General features: G+C 43.1%; 1 protein-coding gene across 1 annotated transcript in view; it reads right to left on the bottom strand.

The window, feature by feature from the left end:
* Positions 1 to 27,738, bottom strand: part of Myo16 (myosin XVI) — a 356,137-nt gene that overhangs the window by 294,840 nt on the left and 33,559 nt on the right. The window contains exons 2-3 of the mRNA XM_028766338.1: positions 22,523 to 22,593; positions 15,400 to 15,543 (exon numbers count right to left, since the gene is read on the bottom strand). Coding sequence (XP_028622171.1) covers positions 15,400 to 15,543; positions 22,523 to 22,593 — 215 coding nt within the window. The remainder of the gene's footprint in view (positions 1 to 15,399; positions 15,544 to 22,522; positions 22,594 to 27,738) is intronic.

Here is a 27,738-nt window from a genome sequence, read left to right as displayed (position 1 = left end):
TGTTTTTGAAAGCTGTTCTGTCATATTGATAGCAACCGTAAGCAGTACCGCAGACAGGAATTATGTATGATGAGATATGACATAATAATAAAACAATCAGTAAAAAAAAAAATGTGTATAGCTTATGTGATGGTATCTACTGAAGGGAATTTTCAGGGCTGGGGAGGTACAGAGACTGTTTAAGTGAGGACACTCTTGACCTTCATTCTGACCTGAAGCCATTGAGTTAGGATATCTTATTTCAGGGCTCATCAAGAGAGCAGAGTCCAGGGCTATGAGAGAGGAGACTGCAGTCATGATGTTTGTGGTTGAAGCCAGCAGTCAGTTCTTCCAGGTGGATGGGACTGGAAAGGGAAAGGACCCTCTGATGCCAGGCTAGCCACACCCTCATCCTTAAGATACCTGAAGAGTAGGCTCCTGTTAAACCTCAAGAAGTACATAGGCTTGGAAATTACAGCCTGGACTACAGAAGGGTTTCTAGTGGTTAGGGAAACAGCCGACATTCCTCAGGAACTTGTGAAACAAGATCCCATCTGCCAAAAGTAGCCATTTCACTTGCCTCTGGCAGAAGGGAGGGATGGCTCTCCACTGGCTTACACACATCTTGTATATCAAAACCCATGCTGGCCTCCAGGCTCCTTCAGCCCCCACTCAGCCCACACTAGTACCCTGGCCCTTCTCCTCTATACGCTAGCTCCCAGGCTGCTACAGTTCCTAGGTCTTCCTGCACCCAGATGCCCCTTGATTTCCGTACAATGGCAAGGTTTCTCCTCTGCCCTCCTTATCCTTCAAGTATCTACTATTCTCTGCTGTTCTCCACTTCTCTCTGCTCCCAAGAGACAGACTTAGCCATGTCCAGTCTGCTTCCTATTCTCTCTGCTCTGGATTCTTCCAGATGCCTCTGACTATTCTCCTTCTCTCTCTTTTATCCACAATAAAAATCCTTCCCTCCAGGTTGGAGACACTATGAGAACACAGCCCGCTGAATCAAATAAGCAGGGCTCACAGGGGCTCGTAGAGACTGAAGCAGCAACCTTGGAGCCTGCATGGGTCTGTGCTAGGTCATTTGCATATAAGTTACAATTGGGTTGTGAGGCTGGGTGTTCTGTGGGAATCTTAGCAGTGGGGTTGGGGCTGTCTGTGACTCTTTCATTTGCTTTTGGGACCCCTTTTCCTCTTACTGGGCTGCCTCGTCCATCCTTGATGTGAGAGTCTGTGGCTAGTTTTATTGTAACTTGTTATAGAGTGGTATTCAATGGATATCCTTAGGAGGCTTGTTCTTTTCTGAGGGTAAATGGAGGAGGAGTGAGTCTGGGGTGAGAGGGAGGTGTGGAGGAGGGACTGAGAGGAGAGGAGGAAGGGACACTCAGATTGAGAGCATAAAGAAATAAATCTACTTCAAACAAACAAATAATCAGAAACAAAACTTCCACCGAATCATGAAGTGGATAAGAAGCCTACATCTCTGAAGATGTACACAAGGTATATAGATTTGATGACTTCTGTACATATCCTGGGGAAGCGGCACTGGCATACAAAGACTATCATAGTACTTGATGGTCATCTTCTTGTGACGCAACTATTCATTTAAAACTTTATCCCAGCCCCATTGTGGGGGAATTCGAGGGCAGGGAGGTGAGAGTGGGTGGGTGGGGGCACATCTTCATAGAAGCAGGAGGAGGGGGGATAAGATAGGAGGTTTCTGGGTGGGGGGAAATGGGGGAAAGGGGATAACATCTCAAATGTAAATAAAATATCCAATAAAAATTAATTTCAAAAGAAAAAAATCCTTATCCCTTGCATTTGGGTGGATGTTTCCACCTTTCTCCAATAAATACATTAAATAAGGAACAAAACTATCTTTGAGGTGAGTGTCCAGAGACCCTCTGACACGCCCCTAGCAAGTCTCATGTCTGCTAAATGCAAAGGTAAGAAGGAATTTAGACACATTAACAGTTATCTGGGGAGCTAGTTGGAGTGACATTTGAATCAATTAATAGTCAGAATATAATTAAAGGTCAGCTATCTAATTAAAAGAAGTAGTTTTACAAGAAAGCTTATTAAGAACGTGTTTCTGAGAGAAGGCCAAGGAGAGGGTCAGGAGGGGAGGATAGTGGGGAGCCATGCCATACAGGAAACAGCCCAATCTCATGTCATGTACACTGCCCATCCTCATAAGCCAGAAATATGCCCTCCAGGGAAAGCTTTGTGTGCAACCCACGTAGGTGCTTGGTCAATGTTTATTGAACAAAGCCTTGCACAAAACCAGCCAGTACCCCTAACTGATTAATCATTCATTTAATTATTGTCTGAAAGTAGCCTTTGTTAAATGCATGTTTGGCTGATCCGAAGAGTCTATACCTGCCCTGAGAAAATATAGCCTTTTTCGGATTTACAAACTGAAGGTTTGGGAAGTTGACATTTTTCTGTCTCTCATTGTGCTGCACTAACGACCTGAATATATGATTTCTCCTTAGTGTCTTAAGGTGCCAGAACCTATGGGTCATGTCTTCCTTTGGTTGAAAGTAATGGCTCAGGGTCAGGGCATTTGCTGTCAAGTCTTCAACCTGAGTAACATCCCGGGAACCCACATGGTAGAAGAAGAAAACCCATCACGCAAAGTTGTCCTCTGATCTCCAAATGCATACCATGACACATTCATGTGCACACACAGAGGCACACATAGTAACTAAGAGCTCAAAGAGGTTTTAAAAGTATCTTATTCCTGTTTTAACTTTCTACTCATTAATGTAGAATATATATATGTTTATATGTAAAAGAAACCACAAGTTTAGTCTGATCTTTACTCTTGCAGGAGGGATGGGTGTGGTCTGCGATTTTCTCCATTTTTGCCTAGCATGTCTGACTAGCTAACGACTCCCAGAAATATAGTCTTCACATAGCCTAGGAGATTTTCAAGGCACTACCCTCTCTCCCCCACCCCCACCTTCACAACAGCACAAGCCCTGGTTTCCCTTATAAACCTGGCTGCTTCTCTCTGTCTTTGCAGCCTACTGCTTCCCCAAAGATAGTTTATAATTGGCTTACTTTTCAAATGCTCTTTCCATTTTTAGGGTCCACATTTCCTGGGTTTATCTGATTTCCTGCTGGCTTCTGTTGCTTTCACATGCAAATATGACTCTCTCTGTCTCTGGGTTCCACTGCCAGCTACTCTGTGGTTCTCTGGGGGTTGGGGAAAGCAGAGTCTCCAGGAACCCCCGTGTTACATGTCCTACTAGGAATGCATGGCCCTTCACATACAGGTTCTCTGCTGTGTCTATACATATACATGACAGACTAAATGCTGGGACCTCTGAAGCTGAAACATAGATCATGGGCTAAGCAGGCCGCTCTGGGCCACAGGTGTGGTAAGACATCCAAGACATGACCTGTCCTGTAGACCATCACATACAACCCAGGAGGCATCATGTATAATACATACACATAGACATATACATAATACATACACATACTATATATATATATATAATATATATATTTTATATATATATATATATATATATGCATTTATTTCCTGTTGTAGCACACATGCATGCCATAATCTATGTGTGTGTGTGTGTGTGTGTCTGTCTGTCTGTCTGTCTTTCTCTGTGTGTGTGTATCTGTCTGTCTGTCTGTCTGTCTGTCTCCGTCTGTGTGTCTGTGTGTGCCACTGTGTGTACATTTAAGTCAGAAGACAACAGGTACTATCAACTGGTGCTATATGTTCCCTTGGTCCACCACAAGAGGTCTTGGGGATCAAACTCAGGCCATTAGACTTGGTGGTAAGTTCCTTTACACACCGACCCATCTTTCTTAAATCCTGTACATGGAAACATTCTTAAACCCTGCCCCTCTTGAAAGCAAGGTGAAGGTCATAGACAAGACCATAATGTCAATTTGTTAACTCTGTGTCCCTCACTCCCATATCTGTCACTCAGAGGCCACCGTCTTTTTATTCCATGATGCCTCCTGGGTTGTATGTGATGGTCTACAGGGCAGGTCATGTCTTGGATGTCTTCCCGCACCTGTGACCCAGAGCTGCCTGCTTAGCCCAGGAACAGGATCTACGTTTGTTTCAGCTTCAGAGGTCCCAGCATTTAGTCCGTCACAGTCAAAAGCTTTGATTTTGGACAGCATGCATATCATTTGTAGAAATACTTCAGTGTACTAAATACTAAAAAATGGATCCATGCACCACACAGGAGGACCCATGGTAGATTCAGAAACCTCATTTTCCAGTTTCTGCCAAACTCTGAAGTGAGCATAGTGTCCAACTTGTAGCAGACTCAATAAAGAATGTTACATCTTTTCTATTCTTTTATTTTTTATTTTGTTAGGGACTGAGCCCAAGGTCTTTCCCCATTAGGTAAATGCTTTACCGACTATACATCAACCACCTTTATTTAAATCTTAGTGTGTAACAGGGCTTGTTAAGTTACCCTGGCTGGCCCTGGAACCACAGTTTTCTCTGGAACAACTTGAATAACTCTTATTGTCCAATTTCAAATTCTAAATTCACCTGTACACTTCAAGTTCATTTTGGGCTCATTCAGCTGCTGCTCTCAGTCGAGGATGCATAGATAGTTTAACAATTCGGGGTGAAATTAAAGATGCCAATGCTTTACCACAACAGTTTTTTGACATTACTAAATGACACCTGTGGGCACTGGATGTTAGCACGAGGAAGACAGCAGTTACAGAAACAGGTTTGGGGGAGGGGGGAGGTCAATAATGCACTGCAGACAGACTTGAGTCTGGAGATAACCAGTCCTTACAGTCTCCCGCCTGACATCCTCCTGGTGTGGTGTGAACACCTGCAGTGATGGGACTAAAGTAATACACATTCTCACCTTGCAAGGAGACAGCCCTGCTCTCAGGGACGGCCCTACTGTGTCTGTGGAGCTATGGAGCCTCTCAGTTCTGCTGACTCTGTACCTCTTCCCTGAATGAAGCTCACCAGCATCTGACCATAAGTTATTTGTCCCTCTATTAACCTCTCTGCGCAGACGATCGGAGAAAACACTCTATTGATCGAGTATCCTTTCCACTCTCACAGACATTCTTGCGGCATCAGCTTTGAACTACATTTTATGATCCAGGGTTGGGAGGTTTAAGGCATCCCTGCTGGGTCCACGTGATAGCCTTGTTTACTCTATCAGTGATGTAGCCTTGGGATGTATTTGCATGCTGGGAGCAATGAGGGTAAGATAGAAGGCACCTTGTCCACATGCTCTGGGCAGGTCTTGGTTGGCAATGAGCTCCAGGCAGTCTATAAAGGTGTTAGTGGGACAGTCTTAGCCGGGAGATGTCCTGACATCCCCCTCTGTGGCACTGCTTGTGTTAAGGGATTTAGTTATCATGTACAGGTGGGCAGGGTCTCACTGTGGATGAGGCAGGTGGGCAGAGTCTCACTGTGGATGAGGCAGCCCATAGGACTAATGCAGAACTGAGGAGGTAGCTACAGGACTATGCTGGCTGAAAACCAGGCTGGGGATGAGCCAGCAAGTCAAGCTGCACCCAGTGCCTATAGATAGCTCTGTGTGCGAGAACAACTGGACCAGACGATCTCACAGACACTTTGACTTTGCCCATGTTTCCTTGAAAGTCTGTGTTCACTTCTGCCATCAACTGGATAGTCACAGTAATGATATCGATATCATCCAGTGGTTCCTCACTTCTGTTTCTGGTATAAATTCAAGTTATAGACTTACTGTATATCTGCTTCTTCTTGGTCGACAGAAAATGCTTAATGATAACTTATTTTATTTGATACCATTTAATTTTTAATTGACTTTTTGATGCATATATATTTTTTTTCCTCCATGTGTTTTATAATGTGTATATTTCCTCCTGACTTATGGCATTTAACCTTACAAAGACTTTACATGTCTTCAGTTATAACATGAAAGACTACAAAGAAGCGTCTGCTAAACACTACAATATTCTGCCTTTGCCTATGTTCTCCAGGAGTTGAGCTGTCCTTGAATTTCTCAAATGCAGCCAACCCTGATTCTTTTATGCAATGTTTCCTAAATTTCCACTCCAGCTTCTGAATGCAGTAGCTATTGCTTTCCTCCTGAGTTGTGTTACAACTGGCTAATGATTTAACTAACATAACAGACAGATATGTGATCAAGACAAGACATCCAAGATATGAGAAGGTAGACAATACAACAGAATATGTGTGTATGTATGTATGTATGTATGTATGTATGTTTGTATGTTTGTATGTATGTATGTATGTATGAATGAATGTCTGTGTTTGTCTGTATTTGCATGAGCATGTCCGCATGCGTGTCTTCGTGTGAGTCTGTGAATGTATTCTGTGGAATAGAAATTCCCCCACATCCACAAAAAGGCCAGTGGTACTGTGCTTACTTTCACACAGAATTCTGAGACATGCTTGTTCAGCCCAGACAGCAGAAATCTTCTGAAGGTTTTGATATCACTATATTGATTCAGAGGAGATAGTCTGTGAAATCTGCCGCAGGGATTTTACTTGGCAAGGCCTGGCTCAGCCTTTCCAAATGAAATAATTTTAAAAAAGGAGCAGATTCCATCGTGTCTCCATGGAACATGATAAAACAGCTAACATATAGATTACCCCACACCATATTCCTATTAATATTAAAATACCCAAATGTGGCCGTTGTAATATATATAATATTAAAAAAGGAATGAGGATGTCAGACTCCTGAATGAGGAGAGTATATCACACTAACTTGAGGAGTCTGCCGTGTGCTGGGTCTCACATCCCTGAGCTCCACACAATGAGCGCATCTAACCAGAGTTCTGATACTGTAACGTCTTCTCTGAGAAAGCTTTCACACAGAAGATTTCTGTGAACTTCACTGCAAAGCAATGTCCGACTCTGCACAACCTAATTTATTCGTAGGTGCCTAGGATGAATTCTGTGTGGAGTAGAGCGCACTACTCTCCATGTCTGGGAGTTTTTGGGGGCCCAGGTCTGCTCCTCTGAGGACAAACGTCAGAGACTGGCTTGTCCATCTGCTTCTAGGAATGCCACTGGTTATGAGGCGTGTTCTACTGAGCACCCTCCCCATGGAGAACGAACGTCAGCTGGCCTCTCACCGCTGACTCAGAGCCAATGAAAGGCTGAGACTTGCTTGTACCTGTGACAGACTCTGCCCCCATGTGTGACTCTGGGCTGCCACACACAGGATGGGAATTGGCTGAATCTCACTGTCTGGAGACTGTTTCAAGATCAGGGCATAGGCAGAGACCACATCTGGTAAGGCTTACAGATGTGTCCTTATAAGTTGGAAGAGGCTAGCTAGCTCCCAAGAACCTAGTTATTTGTAATCTTATTCCTGGGGCTGCTATCCTCCTGCAATAACCATTGTCCTAAATTCCTCATATCCATACCCTATTATTTTGAGTGGTAGGATTTTAATGTGAATTTTAGGGAGCACACTCTTTCAGAACATGGCATAAGAATCCTTGAATTACTTAGGTAATCACTTGGGCATGCTATGTGTGTATGTTCATGTGCGTGTGGTGTGTATTTATGCATATGACCCAGCCTAGCCTCCTTGGCAGGTTCTAGGAAAATATGAGAGACCCTACCTCACAACAAAAGCTGTCTCCCCAGCTCTGGATTGGAAGATCATTCTGCTGCATCTGGCTTTTCATGTGGGTGCTGGGCTTGAGCTACGGTCCCCACGAGCAGCAAGCACTGTTTCACCTGAGCTGCCTTTCCATCCCTGTATCTACTGGGCCCCACCAGGCCCTTCCTCTGTCTCCAGGCAAATCTCTTCCACACTGCTACCTAGCTATGTACCCTGATAACCCTTGCTTAAAACTCCTTGTAGGTTTCCAGGCTGGGTTCTACCCATGGCTTCCTATACATGCTGTCAACTGCCCACCCTCTTGCCACTTGCTCTGCACCCTGAACCTTCTTCAGGTCTTGTTTGCCTGACCCACAACTGAACATTTATCACATCTCTGTGTCACACATCCTCGACTCCCCAAGGGTCTGGACAAAGCCTTGCATGCGACCTCTTGAATATCAGGTACCAGGGTTCAGATCCCTTCCTCACTCAGCCCCATGCTCGTTTTAGGTGTTAATTGGATTTTCTCTGAGTGTCTACAGCAGCAACTCCACTGACTTCCACTAACTCAGGATGTGTTTAAAACTCAGGATTTTAAAGTGCTATAACTATTTTCCTACCATGCTATGGCTAAACTCAAAGATATCAGTGTTGTGGATGGGTCTGGTGCTGTTTGTATTCTAATGCTAATACCGCTTTCTTGGGAGAGGCTGCTGACAAGGAATGAGTCCTATACTTAGGACTTCTTGTGAACCATCTGAATAAAGGAGTCAAACACTGGGCAAGTAGGAGGCGGGACTTCCGGGTTGGATGGAGGAAGAGGAGAAGGAGGAGAGATAGGTTTTCGGACCGGGTTTAGCACACCGGCAAGATGTAGCTGTCAGAGTTTCCCGGATCCGTGCGAATCCACCACCGGAGGACTCAGATTTAATAAGGCCTACAAGATTAGTTTTAGTTGTTGCGCCCAGAGATTGAGTTACCATTGCGACTGGACCAAGTTCAAGAGAGAAAGGTACAGCGGCAAAGCATGGGTTGGAGTGATGTGCACCACAAAGGCCGTGGGGTTTTGAAGCACGGGGATAGCGTGGTAGTGACCTGCCAGAGGGAACCTAGCAAGCTGGGTGGAGAGCTCGTGGAGCTCTGAGTCAGAGTCGGCCTTTGCCTGCTAGCGCTTGGTGGGACAGGTGTGGGACTGAGGTGGCCTGCCGGTGGTGGGCCTAGCGGCGGAAATTTGGTTGGCAGCAGAGCTGGAAAGCCTGTCGGTTGTCCTTTTTTAATACCTCCAGCTACACATCAGTCTGTTGCTTATTGTGGCGTTTATTCTCCAACCTATAACACTATTCAAACACGCTGCTCTGCTTTCCAACCAACCCGTCTCCTCCAACTCTCAGAGTAGCTAATGATCTTGGTGTATTCGAGCATGGGAGCCCTGCCTCCTTGGAAATGAGGTTCCCTGCTTAAGACTTCGCAGTTGCGTCTTTTCTTGCAGCCACGCAGATTCCACTTCGAGTCGCCCACAGAGGCTCCCTCTTCTGTTTATGTCCCTTCACGTTTCTGAATCCACTACAGTGTCACCAACACTGATGGTACATGCCAATGAGAGCAGCAATCCCGCGCCAGGGAAACACATGAGTGGACATTTCCTCATTTGACGTCTATCCTTGAGTTACAAGCATGAGACCAAACTCAGACTGCAGGCACCTAGCGTGGCGTGTCCCCTTAAATGAGAACCTTCAGGTGTATCGACCTCACACTGGGTTCAAGGTGCAAGGGTGAATTATTGCCACAGCGGCACACAGCCTTTCTCAGTCACGATTCTAGATGTGTAAATTTCTCGAATCTTCCCAAGATTGCAATCCTAGGAACACCTCAGGGGTACAGATCAGTTACATCTCAGAGTGGGAAGTATGGGGAATGCTTTAACTAAAAGCCTAAAGGTATTGGATTCCAATGGCCCCAGTATCCACAGAGATTCGTCACCGCCTGCTTCAGATGCCTACTGCACTTAACTCTCTTTCACTCCTGGTAAAAAGACGCCATATTTTACTGGAAACGCAGACCTCTTAAATTATGAAGCGATAATCATCTGTGAGCACGAGGAAGTGGAAACCAAGTTGCCAAAAGTATTCCTGAAATATTATAGCACCTAAATATGGAAACCATGCACCACTGAATTCATGCTTTCGGAAGTTTCAAAACGTGGAAAAAATTCAGAGAAACTGAAAAAATGCACAATATGCACCTGTATAAGTCTAAGCATTGAGTGTGTGCTCTACACACACACACACACACATATGGATGTGCACACACACATGCATATACAAACATGGAATCTGTTCAATGTGAACATAGTGATAATTCAAATATTAGGGGTGCACTCTACACAAGCACATAGATATTCACACCCACCCACATATACATATGTGCATGCACAGGAATGTACATGCATATTCATATACATTCCTATGCATAGACATACCTGTACATGCACATTTCACACACATACATACACGCATATACAAAATAGATACACACTCAAGGAAAGAAAACTGGAAGTAGGTTTTTTTTTTTTTGACAAGTGGGAGTGTAGGTGAATTTTTGTTTGTCTATCCATTGTCTGTCTTATCTTTCCTTCTTTCATTCATTTTTTTTCTGTATCCAACGCTTCTGATGTAAATAGTTCTTGCAACAAGAAAAAAGTGTCTAACAAAAAGGACTTTAGAAATTAAATACATCTGTATGTATGTATGTATGCATATATAAAAATGTATATATATTTATGATATATACACATATATTACAAATACAGTTGTACTTTGTTGACACAAATGACACTTTAAGAATTAGCTTTTCAGCTGGGTGGCGGTGGTGGCGCACCCCTTTAATCCCAGCACTCGGAAGGCAGAGGCAGGTGGATTTCTGAGTTTGAGGCCAGCCTGGTCTACAGAGTGAGTTCCAGGACAGCCAGGGCTACACAGAGAAACTCTTTCTCAAAAAATCACCCCCCCCCAAAAAAAAATTAACTTTTCCTCTTTCCTCTTGAATGGTTCTGAATTGTTGTCAATATTTACACAAATCAATATCATGACTTAAATAACTTACAAGTTTCATGATCCTCATGTTTGAATTTATGCTTTTTGAATTTTTGTATTTTAAAGTATTTTTTTCTTATACGAGAAAATATGATTAAAAGGACAGCATTAAGAATATTAGAGGGGCTGGTGAAATGGCTCACGTTAAGAGCACTGACTGCTTTTACAGAGGTCTTGAATTCAATTCCCAGCAACCACATGGTGACTTACAACCATCTGAAATGGGATCCAGTGCCCTTTTCTGGTGTGTCTGAAGACAACTACAGTGTATTCATATAATAAAATAATTAAATTAAATCTGTAAAGAAAAATAGAAGAATATTAGAGATTCCCAGATGAGGGCCATCACAGAAAACACAACAGGTCAAAATGCAGAGAGCAACACTCCTGGGTGCCAGTTCCAGTGGATATCTACAACTCAAACTCTGTACCCAATGCTCATGGAATGTTGCTGAAGAAAGAGTGGAACTGTCTTATGAGGCAGAGGACCAGGAAGTCTACCATGAGATTGTATCCTCTAGAAATCATCAATGATACCTCAACAATATGGCTGCCCAAACAAGACCTGAACAAAGACAGCATCAATAGACATGCTAACACGGATGGAAGAGATCTCATGGAGCCCCAAGCCTAGACAAAGAAGCAGGGTTAACTGAGGAATGTGGAGATGGGAGAAATGGTCCTCCCCAGGGAAGAGCCCTCTGATGGTTATCTGATGTCATGTGGTCAGCCCTGAAATTATACAATACAAATAAACTAAAATGACCCATCTGGTTGTATCTATATACTTACGCATGTATAATATGAGTAAAAATAACTTTTAATTAAAGGAAAAGAGACCGTGAATTTGAAAGAATATGAAGAAAGGTACATAGGAGGGGTTGGTGGGAGTAAAGCAAGGGAAAATAATAATTATATTTTAATTTAAAAGATAAATTATGCATAGTTTTAAGAAAGACTATCAGAAATCTTTGGAAATATGGAGGAATGATAAGAACAGGACACAGGAAACCAAGTAGGTCAGAGGGACTCAACTTCTCACACACTTCACAAAGGATGAAAGAGTCTACAGAATGCAATCAGAACCCTACAAGTATACAAGAGGAAACAGGTATAACTCTCGGGCACTGCAATGACAGAGCGCAGGCCACAAGCAGAGCTGAGGATGCACCCAAGTGTAGCCCTCAGCCTTGACAGAGAAAGAATCCCTAAGCACGATCATAATGCATTTTCACTGAAGGGACTTTAAGTTTCTTACAATCCTAAATAAACACAATTTTCCAGGACCCTCTTATAAATCGGTGCTTGTAGTGAACTCCCAAGTCCACATTGCTTCCTTGACAGCCACTGACTGGACAGTACCGCTATGATCAAGCTTGTTACATCTGCTCACTGCCTTTGATCAGAACTCACTTGAACACCAAAAGACTCCAGGCTTTCGTCTCCCTCCTTCCTCTGCTTTTGGTTGGTTTCTCTTTAAACGGTCTCCCTGAGCACCCTTGGCTGCCCTTGTGGTCCTTTTTTCTGCCTTCTGCGTGTCAGGGTTACAGATATGAACCACTACACCTACACAAGACTGCTTCTACTGAAGGCAAAATTATAATCTTCCAAAGACATAGATTTACATGCACACACCCATGAATGCACACACACAAACACAAACACACACACACACACATATACTATCACATACCCTGATACACATACACACACTCACACATACATACACTCATTCACACTCACACATGTACACACTCATACACACACATACACCACAGACACTACATACATACACACACACACACACACACACACACACATCCATCAGGTCTCACACAGAAACTTAGTTGCACACTTAATGTTTCTGACATACAAAGAAATTTTCCTCCACAACTTAAGGTCACACATTCTTTGAAATTAAAACGAGACCCTCCAACCTCACATCAGCACTAATTCTGTAAGCTCTCTAAGGGTCAAGGATAGCATGGCTTAGCTGTTTCCCTCTGGCCGTTTCTGCAGTTAATGGCAATAACATTTACATTTACACAGTTACCACAGACTAAACAATCCTGTCTTTGTCACTGCATCATGAAATTGGCCACAACTCTTGTATGAGTGTGTCTACTGAGAGATGCACCGGATGCACAGTTTAGGAGGTAATCTTTTATATAGCAAAGCCTGACATGGTTCTTTTCAAAGGAAGTATTTTTAAAAGAATGTAACAGAAAATGGATTATAAAACTTGTAAGTTACAACGACCCTCTCTAGGTTGCAGCCTGCCTTTAGCCCATGACAAGAGATGCCACAGAGCCTACACTGCAGTTGTCCCCAGCCTTATCCTCTTGGCTTCCTTTTAACTGTGAGAGTTTCTCAGATTTCCACTGATTTTTATAACCTTGGAAAAGAGAGGCACATTACTATGTATTATAAACAGTGACCCTTGAATGGGAATCACATGAAAACTTCTCATGTACTAGACCATCAGGAATATTCATTCCATTCTTATCACACTGAGGCCATCTGAAACAAACATCTCATCACTGTTGAGTTGGGCCTTAACTCCCTATCTGAGGGAGCTCAGGTCAGGTCTGTGACCTTTCTTTCCACACTGTCAGCTTCAGAAGGAATCCACTGAGAATACCACAGTATCTGAAGGACGTGGTGTGCTCCAGTTACTTGAGAGTAGATGATCCACGTGGATCTTTCACAGTTCATCTGCACAGTAGATCTCTGCATCCTCTCCTGTTGGAGCACAGTCTGAGAATGGAGTCATGCAAGCGGAATTCTGAGTGTTTATGAGAAAACTCCAAGAGAACAAGCTAGGTGTTTTGTGAAGTCAGCTTCTTCAACAGAATGCAGTTGTTCTTGAAACATGCTTCCTTGCTCTTCCCAGGTATACTGGATAGGAGTGAGTTTATTGAGCTGTACTTTTACCACATGTGGCTTGTCTTTTTGATAGAACACCTTACTCATGTAATTCTTCTTAACTCTCAGAGTATAAATAATGCCCTGAATAAACTTGACTATTACATGAAACCTTAGTCCACTTCATTTTTAGGCCTACTCTTCCAGGTTCATGCTGCCAACCAGAGGGACAAACACTCTCCCACTTATTATTTTTAAGCACAGGACAGAAATATTTATTGTTGCCTGCCTTACATTATAATCTATTATGACTACCTTTGATTGTTACTCAATTGTACCAGCCTGGGTCATTGGGAAGGGTCTCTTTCATTCTCCTCTGTATCCATTGTAAAGCTTGTCTCTCTCCCTCTCCTAATAACAGAAGCTCAGTCTTGCAAACCTATTCCCCTTGCTTGGATTCAGTCAACTCTTTTCTACTTGATTTAGGCTTAAATTTCCTCATCTTTCTTTAACTTCTTAAATGGAAAGCCAAAATTATTTATTGTTTCTCCTGCGAGTCTGGAGAAACGAGCCATGATTTAAACAAGTCCGTACTCACAACGAAGTGTGGTCTTGAAGAACGGAGGCAAGATGTTGATAAACAGGGTCAAGTTCAAAGAGGTGGGAGATGGATTGAAGGCAGGTGATCCCACTATGGAGAACTCTACACTTCACATAGAATCCAGCACCGAGTCTGGCAACGGCATGTGACATCCATCCTGAGTTAAGAAGACTCGATGCTTCTTTAGAGAGTCACTCGTCTAAACATTTATTCTGAAGACTGGGATGGATGTCACTAGTTATTGATTTTCCTTGGAAGAGGCAGTTTAACTTCAGAGTACACAAACCTCACATTGATTTCCTCATTCATGGAGCCTCAGAGAGACCTAAAGAACTTGCCACCGTGTAGCTCATCCTAACTATGAAACCTCAGGCATCCGTTTTCATGTCCAGGTTTACTCCAGTCTCGGCTTCTGACTATGCAACATTCTGTTGTGGTGTGCACCTTGGGGTATGCTGCTTCCAGTCCTTAGTGGTGTTCTGAAAGAAATACTCATTATCACAGTCTCTCTGGTCAGAGTCGGAGGATCTGCACGAAGGTCCATATAATGAGTCTTTCCAGATCATATTGGAGTCATGTATATGCTCAGGGTTGTCATTGTCGCCAAGGTCTGCAGCATCAATTCTGCAATGTCACAGCTACACAGTGCTCTGGACCTGCCTTCCATGGAGACCACATAAAGAAACTAGCCTTTTGCTCTGCACCTCCTTTAGAAGTTTTCACATGCTAGACTAGAGGAGTGGGATGTTGGCTGGCAATGGAACCAAGTTTCAGAACCATGCCTGAGCTTAGAAAGTCCTACCTTAGTGATGTGTATTCAAGCACGGGAAGAGAGGTGGCTGTTATTATTAGTCAACTTTGAGCATTTCATACACAAGTCCTTTATCTGCATCATTTCCACTTCATCTTCCAGCTTCAGCTGTGTCTTCTCTGCTACTTCCCAAATTCATAATCCCCTTGGAAGACATGTTTATAAAAGTACAACTGCAGCTGCCTGTGCATTCTTGAGGACAAACATGGCCATTCAGTTAACACTGGTGTGTACCAAAACATGCAACTCTAAAGCTTGTCAAGACACGAACATGAGTTATTTTAGGAAATTCAAGATAGACAACTTTAGTTTTTAAGTATCTGCATTCTTGGGCCGTGAATGGTGACACAGACATATGCTTTTCCCCAAAGTAGTGAGATACATTGAGAGATATTGTTAAACACATATCTGTCACTGAGTCTTCAAGTGCTAGGTCAATTGGGTTAATGTACTTACTAATATGAGCAACAGGACAATGTCAGGGTTGTCACAGGCACAGGCAATGTGCATTGGGGCCCAAAAGTCCTCATCCTGGTGGTTGACATTGACACCCCTGTCAATGAGGACTTCTGCGATGAAAACGTTGTCATATCGAGCACACTGAAAGAAATACAGAAAAGAAACACAAGATATAACAATGATGCAAACATCACTGACAGTCAGAACATGACAGGTGAAGCCAAAACTGTTGTCTGTCCCCAGTGAGACTAAGGGAAAGGGCCAAATATCAGACTGATGGGGAAATCTGGCTACAGATATTGGGGATGAGAAAGTAAATAGGGGCAGATACTTTAAAAGTTAAAGCATATCTTGAGTAGATTCTTGGGCCATCTACAGTGAGTTTTCTAAAATATTCATTTGCATACATTATGCTTCTGATTCAAAACACAGTTTATTAGACATATAATAATAGACATAAAATATAGCTTTTCCATGATAGATACACTTTATGTAGGATTTACATTATATGCTTAGAACAGACTTCTTTTTACCAAATCACTCAGTATTCCCACCATGAAAACTCATCTCCTGCCCCAATTTACCGTATAGACAGTGAAGAACACAGTTCTGAAAGAGCCTCATAAGGAGTGACAGTCACCAGTACTTCCATCTGCTACAGTTAGTCTCCAGAGATGGTAGTCAATGACCTCCAGAACTCAGGAAGAAGGACTCAGGTATTGTTCTGTAGTTAAGAGTGAATACCATTCCTGCACTGGACCTGAGTTCAGTTCCCAGCATCCATGTTGGCCCATTCACAACCACTGGAAACTGCATCTCCAGGGATCTGATGCCTACTGCTGGCCTCTGGACTCTCTGTCCACCTCTCTCTCTGTCTCCCCCCCACACACACATGCACACACACTCCAGGAAACAGACTACATAAGCCCTAGCATTGTTGACTTACTATCTTCAGAGACTTTCTGTCATAGCATGAGAGGATAGTTCCATATGACTAGGATTCAGTATCGAAATATACAGAGTTCATGCCACATAAAGGTAGAGATAAAATGCTGTATGAGGGAAGAGTTTCCAAAATCAGCCCATGATGCCTACATCAGAATGATGATGAGCATGGTGCCCAGGAGGCACCCATGCCAGGAACAGAGGCCCCTGGGGTGGTAAGCATCATAGCACACAAAGTAGAATCCGGCTCTTCTTCCCATTGTTCAGATTGGATGCCTGTATCTGTCTTCCGTGGAGGAGACGCTAAGTTTCAATTCAATGATGTCTTATTCCTACCAAATGAGCCGTAACTGCCGGCCCCAACAGGATCAAAGGTTCTTAATTAACTTATGGTACCCCCAAAGTATTGATTATTATTTAAAGTTACAAAAATCTTAACAGACAAAATATCCCATGTCTAGAATCCAGTGCAGATTATTAGGGAATCTTCGTGACAGCATGGATAGAATCCACAGGATGGGGGAGGGGGTGACTATTGTCATGTCAGCTAGAAGAGGGGAAGTACCTAGAACTCACAAATCAGGGGACTGGAAACACTATAGGCAGCCACAGTGAGGAACAGCTATGATTCCTCAGGCAGGAGAGCAACAAGGTTGAGGGCAACTTGGATACAGAGGGGGATAATGATGGTAAGCAAGTAGGTATATAGATAGACAGACAAACAGTATAGTTTGGAAAAATTAATATATTGTTTTAAAGTCACATGTAAAGGGATAGAACACTGTTGGAAGCTACAGGAATAAATGAGTCATGCCCTAGGGATATTGGAACATACACACTGAATTAAGTTCTGTGAACAACACACTAGAACATAAACCTGAATCACATGATATAATCCAAGAAGGCCGAAAAAGTGTGTGTCTGTGTAGGGGGTGTTAAATGGGATCTATAGACAAAAAAACAAATGCCAGATTTCACCCTCAGCACACCAGCAATCTGATGAACACCATAATTTAATTGCAAGACTGAATAATTGTCTACAGGAAACCCTGACTCTTTCTCATCAATGGAGGCTGGGTAGGAATATGTGGTCTAGTCACTTCTCAGCACCCCTGGAGGCCCTTGTGGGTGCAGTGAGGAATAGCAAACAGTAACAGTGTTGTCATTAAAACCACCTCCACCCACAGAGGACCTGCAGATATATCAATACAGAAAAACAATCATCATACCTAATATATATGTATGACAGAGTTATAGGACATAAGGTCAGAGAAACAAATCAGGATTTCTATACACTAGTAACTAAAGTTTGGAAATTTTCAAAAACTTGAATAGTTTCAAAATTTTGAAACAGTTACTATTAAGACAAACAGAAATATGTACGATGGAAACTCTAAGAGCAATAAAGCCACTGTGTAGCCACATCTCGTAACCTTGGAGAAACTTGACTGTGCCATCAAGGGAAAAAACACAAACTGTTAACTAACTCTTCCTCTGTCTGTCTACATTTAACTAAAATGCAATCAGAATCCCCACAGGTGCTATCTCCATGAACTAAACCCCTGAATGTAAGAAGCATAGGCTAATGCAAAAGACCCAGAAGAGCTTCAAGGTCATGGACAAGAAAAGAGCTGTGGACTGAAGGCTCTCAGAGTATAGACTTAAAGTCATGATCAACCCAGTGTGATATAGACACACAGGCAGAGGAATTACTGAGACACACATAAGGATTTGGGAATGGATCAGCACACAGAGACGACTGATATCTGAGAAAGCCTCAAATGGAATTCAGCGGCAACGGGCATTCTTTCAGTAAATCTACTGGTCACCTGGGCATGTATACACTATATAACTGCAGCTGTGTGGTTGGCACCACAAACACTCATCACAGAAGCTGGGCGGTGGTGGTGCACGCCTTTAATCCCAGCACTTGGGAGGCAGAGGCAGGCAGATTTCTGAGTTCGAGAGTTTGAGGCTAGCCTGGTCTACAGAGTGAGTTCCAGGACAGCCTACACAGAGAAACCCTGTCTTGAAAAACCAAATAAAATAAAAATAAAATAAAATAAAATAAAATTACAAAATAATAAATAATCAAAAACTGTAAAGCTTAAAATTGCACAAGGGGGAAAGCCTTGCTACGAGATCATCGAGAATGCTCGCAGGCATCCTGAAAGGAAGCAGTGAGGTAATGTGTAGGCAGCTTCGTGGAAAAGCATCAACTTCAAGCAAAGTCTTCATGTCTCAGGTTCCAAGTCAAGTGTGTCACTGTTAGATCACTTGAGATCTTGATGCTGTGAAATCGGACTCCAGCCACTACAAACAGCATCAGTTTTAAGGATGATGGCAGGGAAGGCAGGGGTGGGGATTCTCAGTCCCCAACAAGCTGGTGTTGAATGGGAACTGGATCCATATGAAGGTAATTCTTCCCTTTGCTTCTTCTTTTGGACAGCTCACTGAACCATCAGTGATGGTGTGAATGATCTGCTAAGATAGCCTTGAGGGATGTTGCAGATGACTCAGTGGGTAAGAATGTCTTCATGGCAAGCATGAAGAGCTGAGTTCAAATTCCCGGCACCTATGTAAAAGCTCAGGTATGTCTTTGCATGCCTGTAACCCCAGTACTCCAGGGAAGGGGAAAGGAAGGGAAGAGATTGGATCCTGAGAGATTGCTGGACAGTTCAGTGAGAGTCCAGTTTAGTGAGAGACTCTGTCTCATGGCAATCAGGTGGAGTGATAGAAGACACATAATACCCTGCTCTAGCACCCAGAGGTAGAGGTAGGAGTATACCTCACACTCTCAGGTGTGCACCTCCCCCCACACACTCACACATCCACACACAAACACAAAGACATCCCTGACATGGACCACAGGAATCTACAGTTATACCTCACACTCACACGAACATACTCCAACCCCCAGCATACACACACACTGCACACAACTATACATTAGCTCAAAGACATCCCTGATGACATGGGCCACGGGAATCCACATGCATACTGCACACTCACATGCATGCACTCCTACCGCATACACACAAACACACAAACACACAAAAAATTCCTGACAGGGACCTTAGGAATCCACACTTATGCTTCACACTTACATGTATGTAACTCCACCCCACATATGCATACACATACACACACACACAAGTACACACAGCACACAAAGACATCCCTGATTTGGAGTATGGAAATTCACACTTAACGCCCCAAACGTACTTAGATTTTGGAACTTCACAGTCTTTCAAGGAGAATAAGAAAGTTAATTAGATGCAAATCTGAAAGCGACACTCCCCCATCCCCAGTGATGTACTTTGTGATTCACACTTCTAAGGATTATGAATAATAATTTGACAGCAATAAATACCTTTAATCACACTTGTCTGAAAAGATTATGAGGGCTGAACACCCCTGCAGCAGGGTTCTTACAATATTATCGCTGCTCAGCAAAGCTCATGCTCCCTGGAAAGGATTTTCCTCAAGCTAACAGTGCTCTGCCTCAACCCATGTTGCTCATCATCACGGCAGCTGGTTTGTGATGACACTTTACCTAGCCAACAAAACGAGCAGAGCAAGATGCTCCCCTCATGCTCAGCAGGAATGGGAACCCCATTTCTGCCCTGTCACCTGGTGTCATGTTTCCAGGCTCCCTGTCCAACTGTCAAGAACAACTCACCACTCGGACTTCAAATAATATAAAATGGAGTGACTTAAGTATTTTAAGGACCAGGTCCACTGTCCTATTCAAGGCAATGCCCTTCTGCACAAAAACCCTCTTACATTATAGCATGTAATGCACGAAGCAAGCAATCCTAGTGTTTCTGTAACACATGCATGTGCCCCATCTCTCCTCTCACTTTCTCTGTTGGTATTGGGGGGGGGGTCACCTGATCATAGCACCAGCCCAGAGTCACCAAGATCCTTAACTTGTTCACTGCTGTGTCTCTTGTTTTCTTTTTAGCCTTCCTTCCCTGATTCTCACCTAAGAGAAACTAGTAAGTCTAAAAACATGGTCTCTCATGTATACTTCTCCAGTGTAGGGAAAATCATTGCCCCATGGGGCCACTAAAAAGCCTAGATAAGTTCTGAGTTCACTGTTGGTTCTTCTAGAACCATATGTTCATTCCTACACTTCTTTCTAAGCGGTTCTTCATCTTGATACCATCTATCCATTATCAATCTATGATTCATGTATCAGCCACCTGCTCATCTATTATCTTTGATCTCGCCATCTGTGTATCTATCCTTTATCAATCATATAACACGAATCTATCATCTACCACATGTCTATCATCTCTTTATACATTGTATATGATCGATTTATTTTTAATCTATGTATTTGTTCTCTATCGATAATCTCTTGTATATCTACCATCTATAATTTTATCTATCACTGCCTCTCTATTTTTAGCTCTCTCTAGTGTCTGTCAGTTCATCCAGCATCTTTCATCTGTTTCTATTATCTGCCTCATTATCTATGTAAATATCTCCCTCCCCCCCTTCCTCTCCATCATCTACTCTGTTCTCTACTCTACATGTCTGTGTTTTGGTGTCTCAGATATTTTTTGTAGCCATCTTGACATGGATTCTTTGTATTAAAGGTAGAATCCATCGGTTAAAGGATATCTTGAATTTCTACAGAATTTCTCTTCAGCTTGACTGTGGTGTGAGAATGCCACAGCACAGCACTGAAGACGTCTGAAAATCACTCTCTGTTCTGCGAGCACTGGCAAGCCTTCTCTTAGTTCATTGGCTAAACCCAATGTCACAAACCCATAACGTTTCATCAAGGCTTCCATAATCTCACTCAACACTCCATAATTCTTACAGAGATTTAATTCTGAGGGTCCCTCTAGGTTGTCATCATGAGACAAGCCCCTTGGGTCAGAGGACACAGACATGGTTGCCTTTGCCACTGTTTCCAAGGCTATCATTCAGTATTTGACACCTGCCATTTGTTTGCTATGGGAATTTTTTTTTTCAAAGAAATGGTAGGCAGAGAAACTGAGATGAATGTGTTTACAAAAGAGGTATTAAAAACTTGAAGACATGTAACCCAAAATATTAACCTTTCTATGAAATCTATATCAACCTTGGCCTTATAGGGACATTTGCTCCCATATAAATATTTTTTTCTAGAACATCTAAGAGAAATGTCTTGAAGAAATCAGTACTTAGCGTATAAGGTTCAACGAGTAATACTGGAGTTGGATAAATGGAACTCTGGGAAAGCCCAACAGTCTCTACACCTCCTTCTCTCATCCCACATACATGCACTGTGCTGCCTCCTGCCAAGACAACAGTGGAACAGCATGTAATTAGGACTGAGTCTGAGGAGCATCAGGCATCCCAGTGTGGGATGCCCCAAGGCTGGGCTCCCCACGTGGCTGTTCACACTTGGCATTCTCGATGGCTAAATTGCCTCTCTCAGCACCAAGGGCATTCAGAAACCCTGTAATTTTTTTCTTTCCAGCAACCTGCAATCGGTCCTTTGTTTTTATTTACTCAGTAATCTCTGCTCAAGGAGAATGTAGGGGTGAACACCCCTTCCTCACCCAACACTGGGTTTCTCTGTGTGTCTCTCAGACCCAACCAACCTATGTACCCACAACAGCATCACAACGACCACCTCAGCTGTGGTGAAGTCTCTCAACACAAGCCTTTTCCTTCCTGTTGTACTCTTGTTGAATCTTTGTATTTTACTGACTGGGTGTAAAGTAACTCCATCTGCATTAGACAGGGCAGCACTGTATCCTAGGTAGGTTTTCATTTGAGCTCATTCTCTATGCTCAGAGTGCTCAGAGCATCACCTGGTGAAGACACACAAAGGACTGTGACAGCCGAGATCTATGCTTTCAGAAGCAAGCATGGTGTGTGTGTGAGGCCTAGATAAAAGGTTCAGTGGGCATAAACAGCAGAGTGAGCTGAAACTTGACACTCTTGTTCCCTGGACTCCTCCCCAGGTCAGGTAGGAACCAGTGACTTTCCCTCCCTCCGAACATCAAACTCAGAAGCTTTTTTGCTACATCTGTCATCTGAAATGCGCTGATATTTGGATTTTGTTTTTTGATCATTGTTGGATGCTCATTCTGGGACTGACTTTTGAATCCTTAGTTTACTCACTGTCTCCAGGTGTTACCACATGGCCCTTTCAAGTGTCAGTTCTTACCAGGTGGAGTAAAGACCCTCCTGAGGAAACAAGAGTGTGTGGGTCCGCCCCCTCCTTCAAGAGTTGAAGCACTGCAAGAGAAGAGAGAAAGGAGAGTTGAAGAAATCATGTTCCACACTGAGCCCAAGGTGGCCATATTTCAGTGGCAGCTTGTACAACAGCTGTAGGGGCCACAGGGTGAGGACAAGCCACTGTCAGATCCCACGCTATTCACATACAATCACAAGTGTTTCTCCTCGTGCCCACACCTGTCGCCTGACATGGAAGTTTGATTACCCACTACAGCCAAAGGAATTGATGAGAAGGTAGAGCTGAGTGAGTTTATATGCCCTTCACAGAACAAAAGAACACATGTAAATAAAAGAGAACCCACTCTCTAGCCTCATGAGGACCTTGTTTTGCAATCTGCGAGGACCTCCTGGCTTAAAGCAATCAAAGTTTGCATTTTGCACATTAAGCCTCCATTTGTGCCATTAACCCTTGCCCATGATTCCTTTACTGCCACAGACCATTATGGGACAAAGCCATAAAATCACATGGATCAAAATATACACCAATTATCAGAGCAAACCAACAGCTGGAAAACGACCTGTGTGTTCATTTGATAGCAAGGTGAATTCATTAGCACATACAATGTCAGGAGGCTCTGAGATCTGATACGGCCTCTGCTGCTTATAACACCCCGATGGGACAAGCCTCCTAGAGACGTCCTTAGGTCGTGAGGCGCTGCACTGGTCTCCACCATCAGAAGCATAGCCATGGTTAGAAAAGCATCACTGATGCACTTGCCACAAAAAGAGAACAAAGTAGCAGATGTCCTTGTTGTTTAGGTTTAGTTGTTATTGTTGCTGTATCTTTGGGTCAGTGATTCTATGTAGCTGGTTGGCCAGTCTCACGCCTCAGCCTCCTCAGGCCAGGAATGATAGTCATGAGTTAACAGGTCCAGCAATAGCCTCTCTTGTACTCAACTGTGACACAACACTGTTCAACGTGCCTCAGATTCAGTCACTGAGGCATGTTGCCCTTCTACTGAGTTTCTTCTCTATGATCTGAAATGTGAGTTGAAGGTGTTGTTCTCTGTACTGACCACAGTATCCTGACCTCTGGGTGTCTGTTCTCTTGTTGTCTCCCTAACTCTGAGTGACGCCACAGGGACATGCAATCTTAACAGCCTGTCAGCTCCTGTACAGGCTCCAGCCACTGATAGCCACCCTGTCAGCTAGAGTATGTGGTGAGCCAGATGGGAGCATCCATGTACCATAGAGAGGACCTATGAAAGTAGCCTAGAGTGTCCATCCTCAAGCCTTTCTTCCATCAAAGCACTTTAAGTCCATATTGTTCTCACTATAGAAATCAGTTGCAGGCCTGCTGTCTGAGGAACCAAGAGCCACACTTGCCCTTAAATTTTGTAAGTATAGCCTGTCTGGCTTAGGGCTACTCTCCAAAGAACTTCCTACACATGGTTCCTAGAATATGCCCTTTCTATTCACCAACAAGTAGCTTTCATTTCGTGATGATGTTCTTTCTTCTGTCCAGGATTTGCTTTCAAATCTAAGGTCCAGTTTGCTGAGAAACCTTCTCAGAGGTAGCAGGTCTGTAGACTAATTGCCAGCTGCCACCATTCTGAGAGAACTGGCCAAGGCAGGCAGGGATAAAGGATAACTTAGCCACCTGGGACTCCACTTGTCTTGGGTGATACAGATCCCTCTTTGAACTTGCAGGCAACCTAGGACACATACCTGCATCAGGTTTGCTTGTGGGCATACCTGCTTTAAACAATGAAATTAAGTTACTACCCTTAGTTACCCTTTGATAATACTTCACTTCAAACATACCATGGCTCACAGTCTGGAAACTCTGGACAATGGGATCAAGATAAACTATGCTGGTTTAGGGGGAAGCATACAAGTAAGACAATTTGTGAACTTTTAGGGGAAATCTTATATCTATGCATAGTTGGGCATGAGTATGATAAAAATAAGACGCTGTCTCCCCCGTGTTAAGAGACTGTTATTATAATATTATCCTCATGTTATAAGTGCAGAGATACAGGCACTTATGGGACATAGCCATTGGGTGGTGTAGTATGGACTTGAATTCTGGTGGTCTCAGGAAGATGCAGCATCAAACTCCATGGGCTCTTGTACACTCAGTAATTTTCAGGGGAGACTCCAGAAGACATCAGTTAACACTGTCTATTGTAGCTATATATAATAAACTAGATAGATATACTTCATTGTTTGTTTCCAAACACTTTAGAATTAACTATTTCCCGATAATCATTATGATAATTAAGGGAATTTGGGGGGGAAATTGGGAACACACAGAAAATAGAATAAATTAAAATATTTATTGAAAATAAATTAAAAAATAAAGAAAATCTGGGCATGTGTGTAGCCCATTTGCATAGTGAGGCATTGTCTCTAATAAATTAAAAAGTAAAGAGGGAATTATCAAGATAGCTCTAGGTGGAGTCACTTGCCAGCAGGTATGATGACCCAAATTTGATCGCCAGTGGAAGAAATGACTCCATACAGTTGTTCTCTAATGTACAAGTGTGTGCACAGACAAACATCTAAATAAGTAAACAAAGTATTAAAATAATAAAGGGAAGGAATACCTAAAATGGCCAACCCAGAGTTGAGGCAATGATGCCTAGATGTTTTACAACACAGAGTGTTTATCGGGCACACTGTGCACAGGGCATAAAGCTCCTGCTCAGTGCTGCTTGTGGCACTCAGAGCTGTGTAGCCCTGGTGTTCTCATTGTCCTAAAATGAGCACTTTCTTTACTACTGTCCTGACAAGGACTCTAGCACAGTGTAGAACAGAAGCAGACACAGCAGAGTCAGTACTCCATGTTTTACAGGAGAAACTTGGGCTTTGGTGTGACCCCATGTTGGCTGGGTTTCTGTAGCTGCTTTGTGGGAGATGTTGAATGCCTCACAACCACTCCTTGTGGAGAACATTTACAACGGGAAGACCCTGTGAGAGGTGTGATTGTGTCTGTTGCGCTTACGTTAAGGATATGCTGTATTTCACTGAGTGGCTTTTCATACATAGCAATGACCTTGTATCATGATGAGAAACCCACTTGGTTATAGGATAGGTCCTTGTCATCCATGTGGAAGGGTCTCAGAGCCTGGCCAAGGGCCACTGATGTTTGCACAGCTCCATCAGCCTGTCTTCTTGCACAGGATGGCCCTGGGTTTCACCCCAGGAAATACTGGCCCCGTGCATCCTGTTTCTGGAAACATCTGAAGCTTTGTTTGCCTCTCTTTAATGACTGCCAGGTTCTTCTGGGAAGCAGCCTGTGCTGGATTCTGCTGTGGGAAGAAAGTAACTCAGTGTCTTTACTCCTCGAAGCCTGCCTTTGTCTCCCAGTCTGCACTGGTTGACTGCTTTGATCTCGATGAATTGTGTCACTCCAGGGAGTTTCAATCTTATGTGGTCAGCTATGCTTTTGGTATAAAACTTTATACTAGATTTTTAGCTCACACATTATTCTTTTAGTTAGCATGTAGCTAAAACTCACTGTCCTTTATTCCTGAATTTTGTAGTCTGATCTTTTTCCTTTTATTTTCATTTTTAAAATTTTGGTCAGTTTAGCTAATGATATTTCAAGTATGTTGACCATTCATACAACTATTTTTTTTTAAAAGATTCAAGATGTTGTTCTTGTTAACATTTCTCTTGTTTCTACCCAGAGTTTATACCTTTCATGAGCATTGCCTGTTGCTTTACTGGTTTTTATTCTCAAATGTGGGAAGTTTGGTAACTGGGTATTCATATGCTACTCTGCCGTAGGCATTTACAGCTATGGGGCTGTACTGATGACTTCATACAGTTTAACAGTTGTGAAAATGCACCACGGTGGCAGGGACATCGCTGAAGAGTGTGTGCCAGGGGATATCCATGAGGGGTCAGAATGTGACAGGGTGCTGATGGCTATCTACTGGGTCACCAATATCATTCCCTAATACAGACATCATATTGAATATCCAGGAAATTCTGAAGACCGGGATGCAGAGAAATGCAGTTATTAATTCAACCCCTTCAGGATGGGAGAGAAAGCCTAAGTCTGGAAGGCCTGAAATAGATGCTGGCTGAGGTATTTTGTATGGCTCTTGCGTGTTTCCTTATATGTTGAAATAACCATCCCATGCCCTTCTGCAGTTTCTCCTCACAACGTCTCCTGGGAACAAGAAGACAGCATCTCAGGGAGCTATTCTCCTTTTCCTTTTCTTCCTACATCCCCCTAAATCTCTTCACTTTAATTTACCACCTCAGAAAAGGACATACATTGAGAATTAGTCACATTCTGAAGTACATATGGTGTGGGTGGTTTGAATGAAAGTGGCCTCCAAAGGTTCATGTGTTTGCATACCTGGTCCCCAGTTGGTGGACTGTTAGTGAAGAACTAGAAGGTGTGGTCTTGCTGGAGGAAGTGTGCCAAGGAGAGCAGCTTGGAGATATCAAAAGACTTCCACATTCCCACTGTGTCTTTCTCTCTGCCTCATAGTTGTGGATAAAAACATATGTTCTCAGGAGTTCTGTCCCTCTGTCACCATGAACTCTAACCCTCTGATACTATAAGCCATAATAGATTATTTCTTTTATAAGATTATTTCTTGGTCATGGTCTTTTATCACAGCAACAGAAAAGTAACCAAGACATGGGGTTGGGAGCCCAACAGAGGAATTGGGGAAAGGACATAATCTGAGTCATAGAAGCTAATTTTATGTACTTGCAAATGTCCTAGAATTCCTTCACAATCTCTGTTAAAGTTTTCTAACTTCACCGTCTCGAGGTTAGGGAGCAAAGTTGTCTGTGTTGATCCTTCCGATGTATCCAGATGCCCCTTCGGCAGCCATCACATGGCCTGTCATTCATAAGCTCTTATGAGTGTATGGTCTGCTGATGTGGGAGGCAGCACCTTGCTCACAGCTGCCTGAATGGCTGTTTAGTCTTCTGCATCTGACTTTTGTGCAGTTGCCCCACTCATTACTACAATACTACTGATGTCACACCATGCGGTAAGCTTTTCCCTTCCTAATCTTCAGTTCAGTCGCATCTGTTTTGGACCTTCATGTAGGCATAGGTATAACATGATTTCCTTGCCTTCAAGATGGGATAATCCCCTTTCCGTGCTGTGCTTTTATTTAGATCTGACAATGTAACTTTTAGCATCTTAAACAAGCAGAACTTTCAGACTGA

Source organism: Grammomys surdaster, unplaced genomic scaffold, assembly GCF_004785775.1.
Source record: "Grammomys surdaster isolate TR1022 unplaced genomic scaffold, NIH_TR_1.0 167, whole genome shotgun sequence".
In the NCBI taxonomy this organism is placed as follows: Eukaryota; Metazoa; Chordata; class Mammalia; order Rodentia; family Muridae; genus Grammomys; species Grammomys surdaster.
Note: the sequence above shows the minus strand (reverse complement) of the source record. Positions and strands in the feature narration are given on the sequence as shown.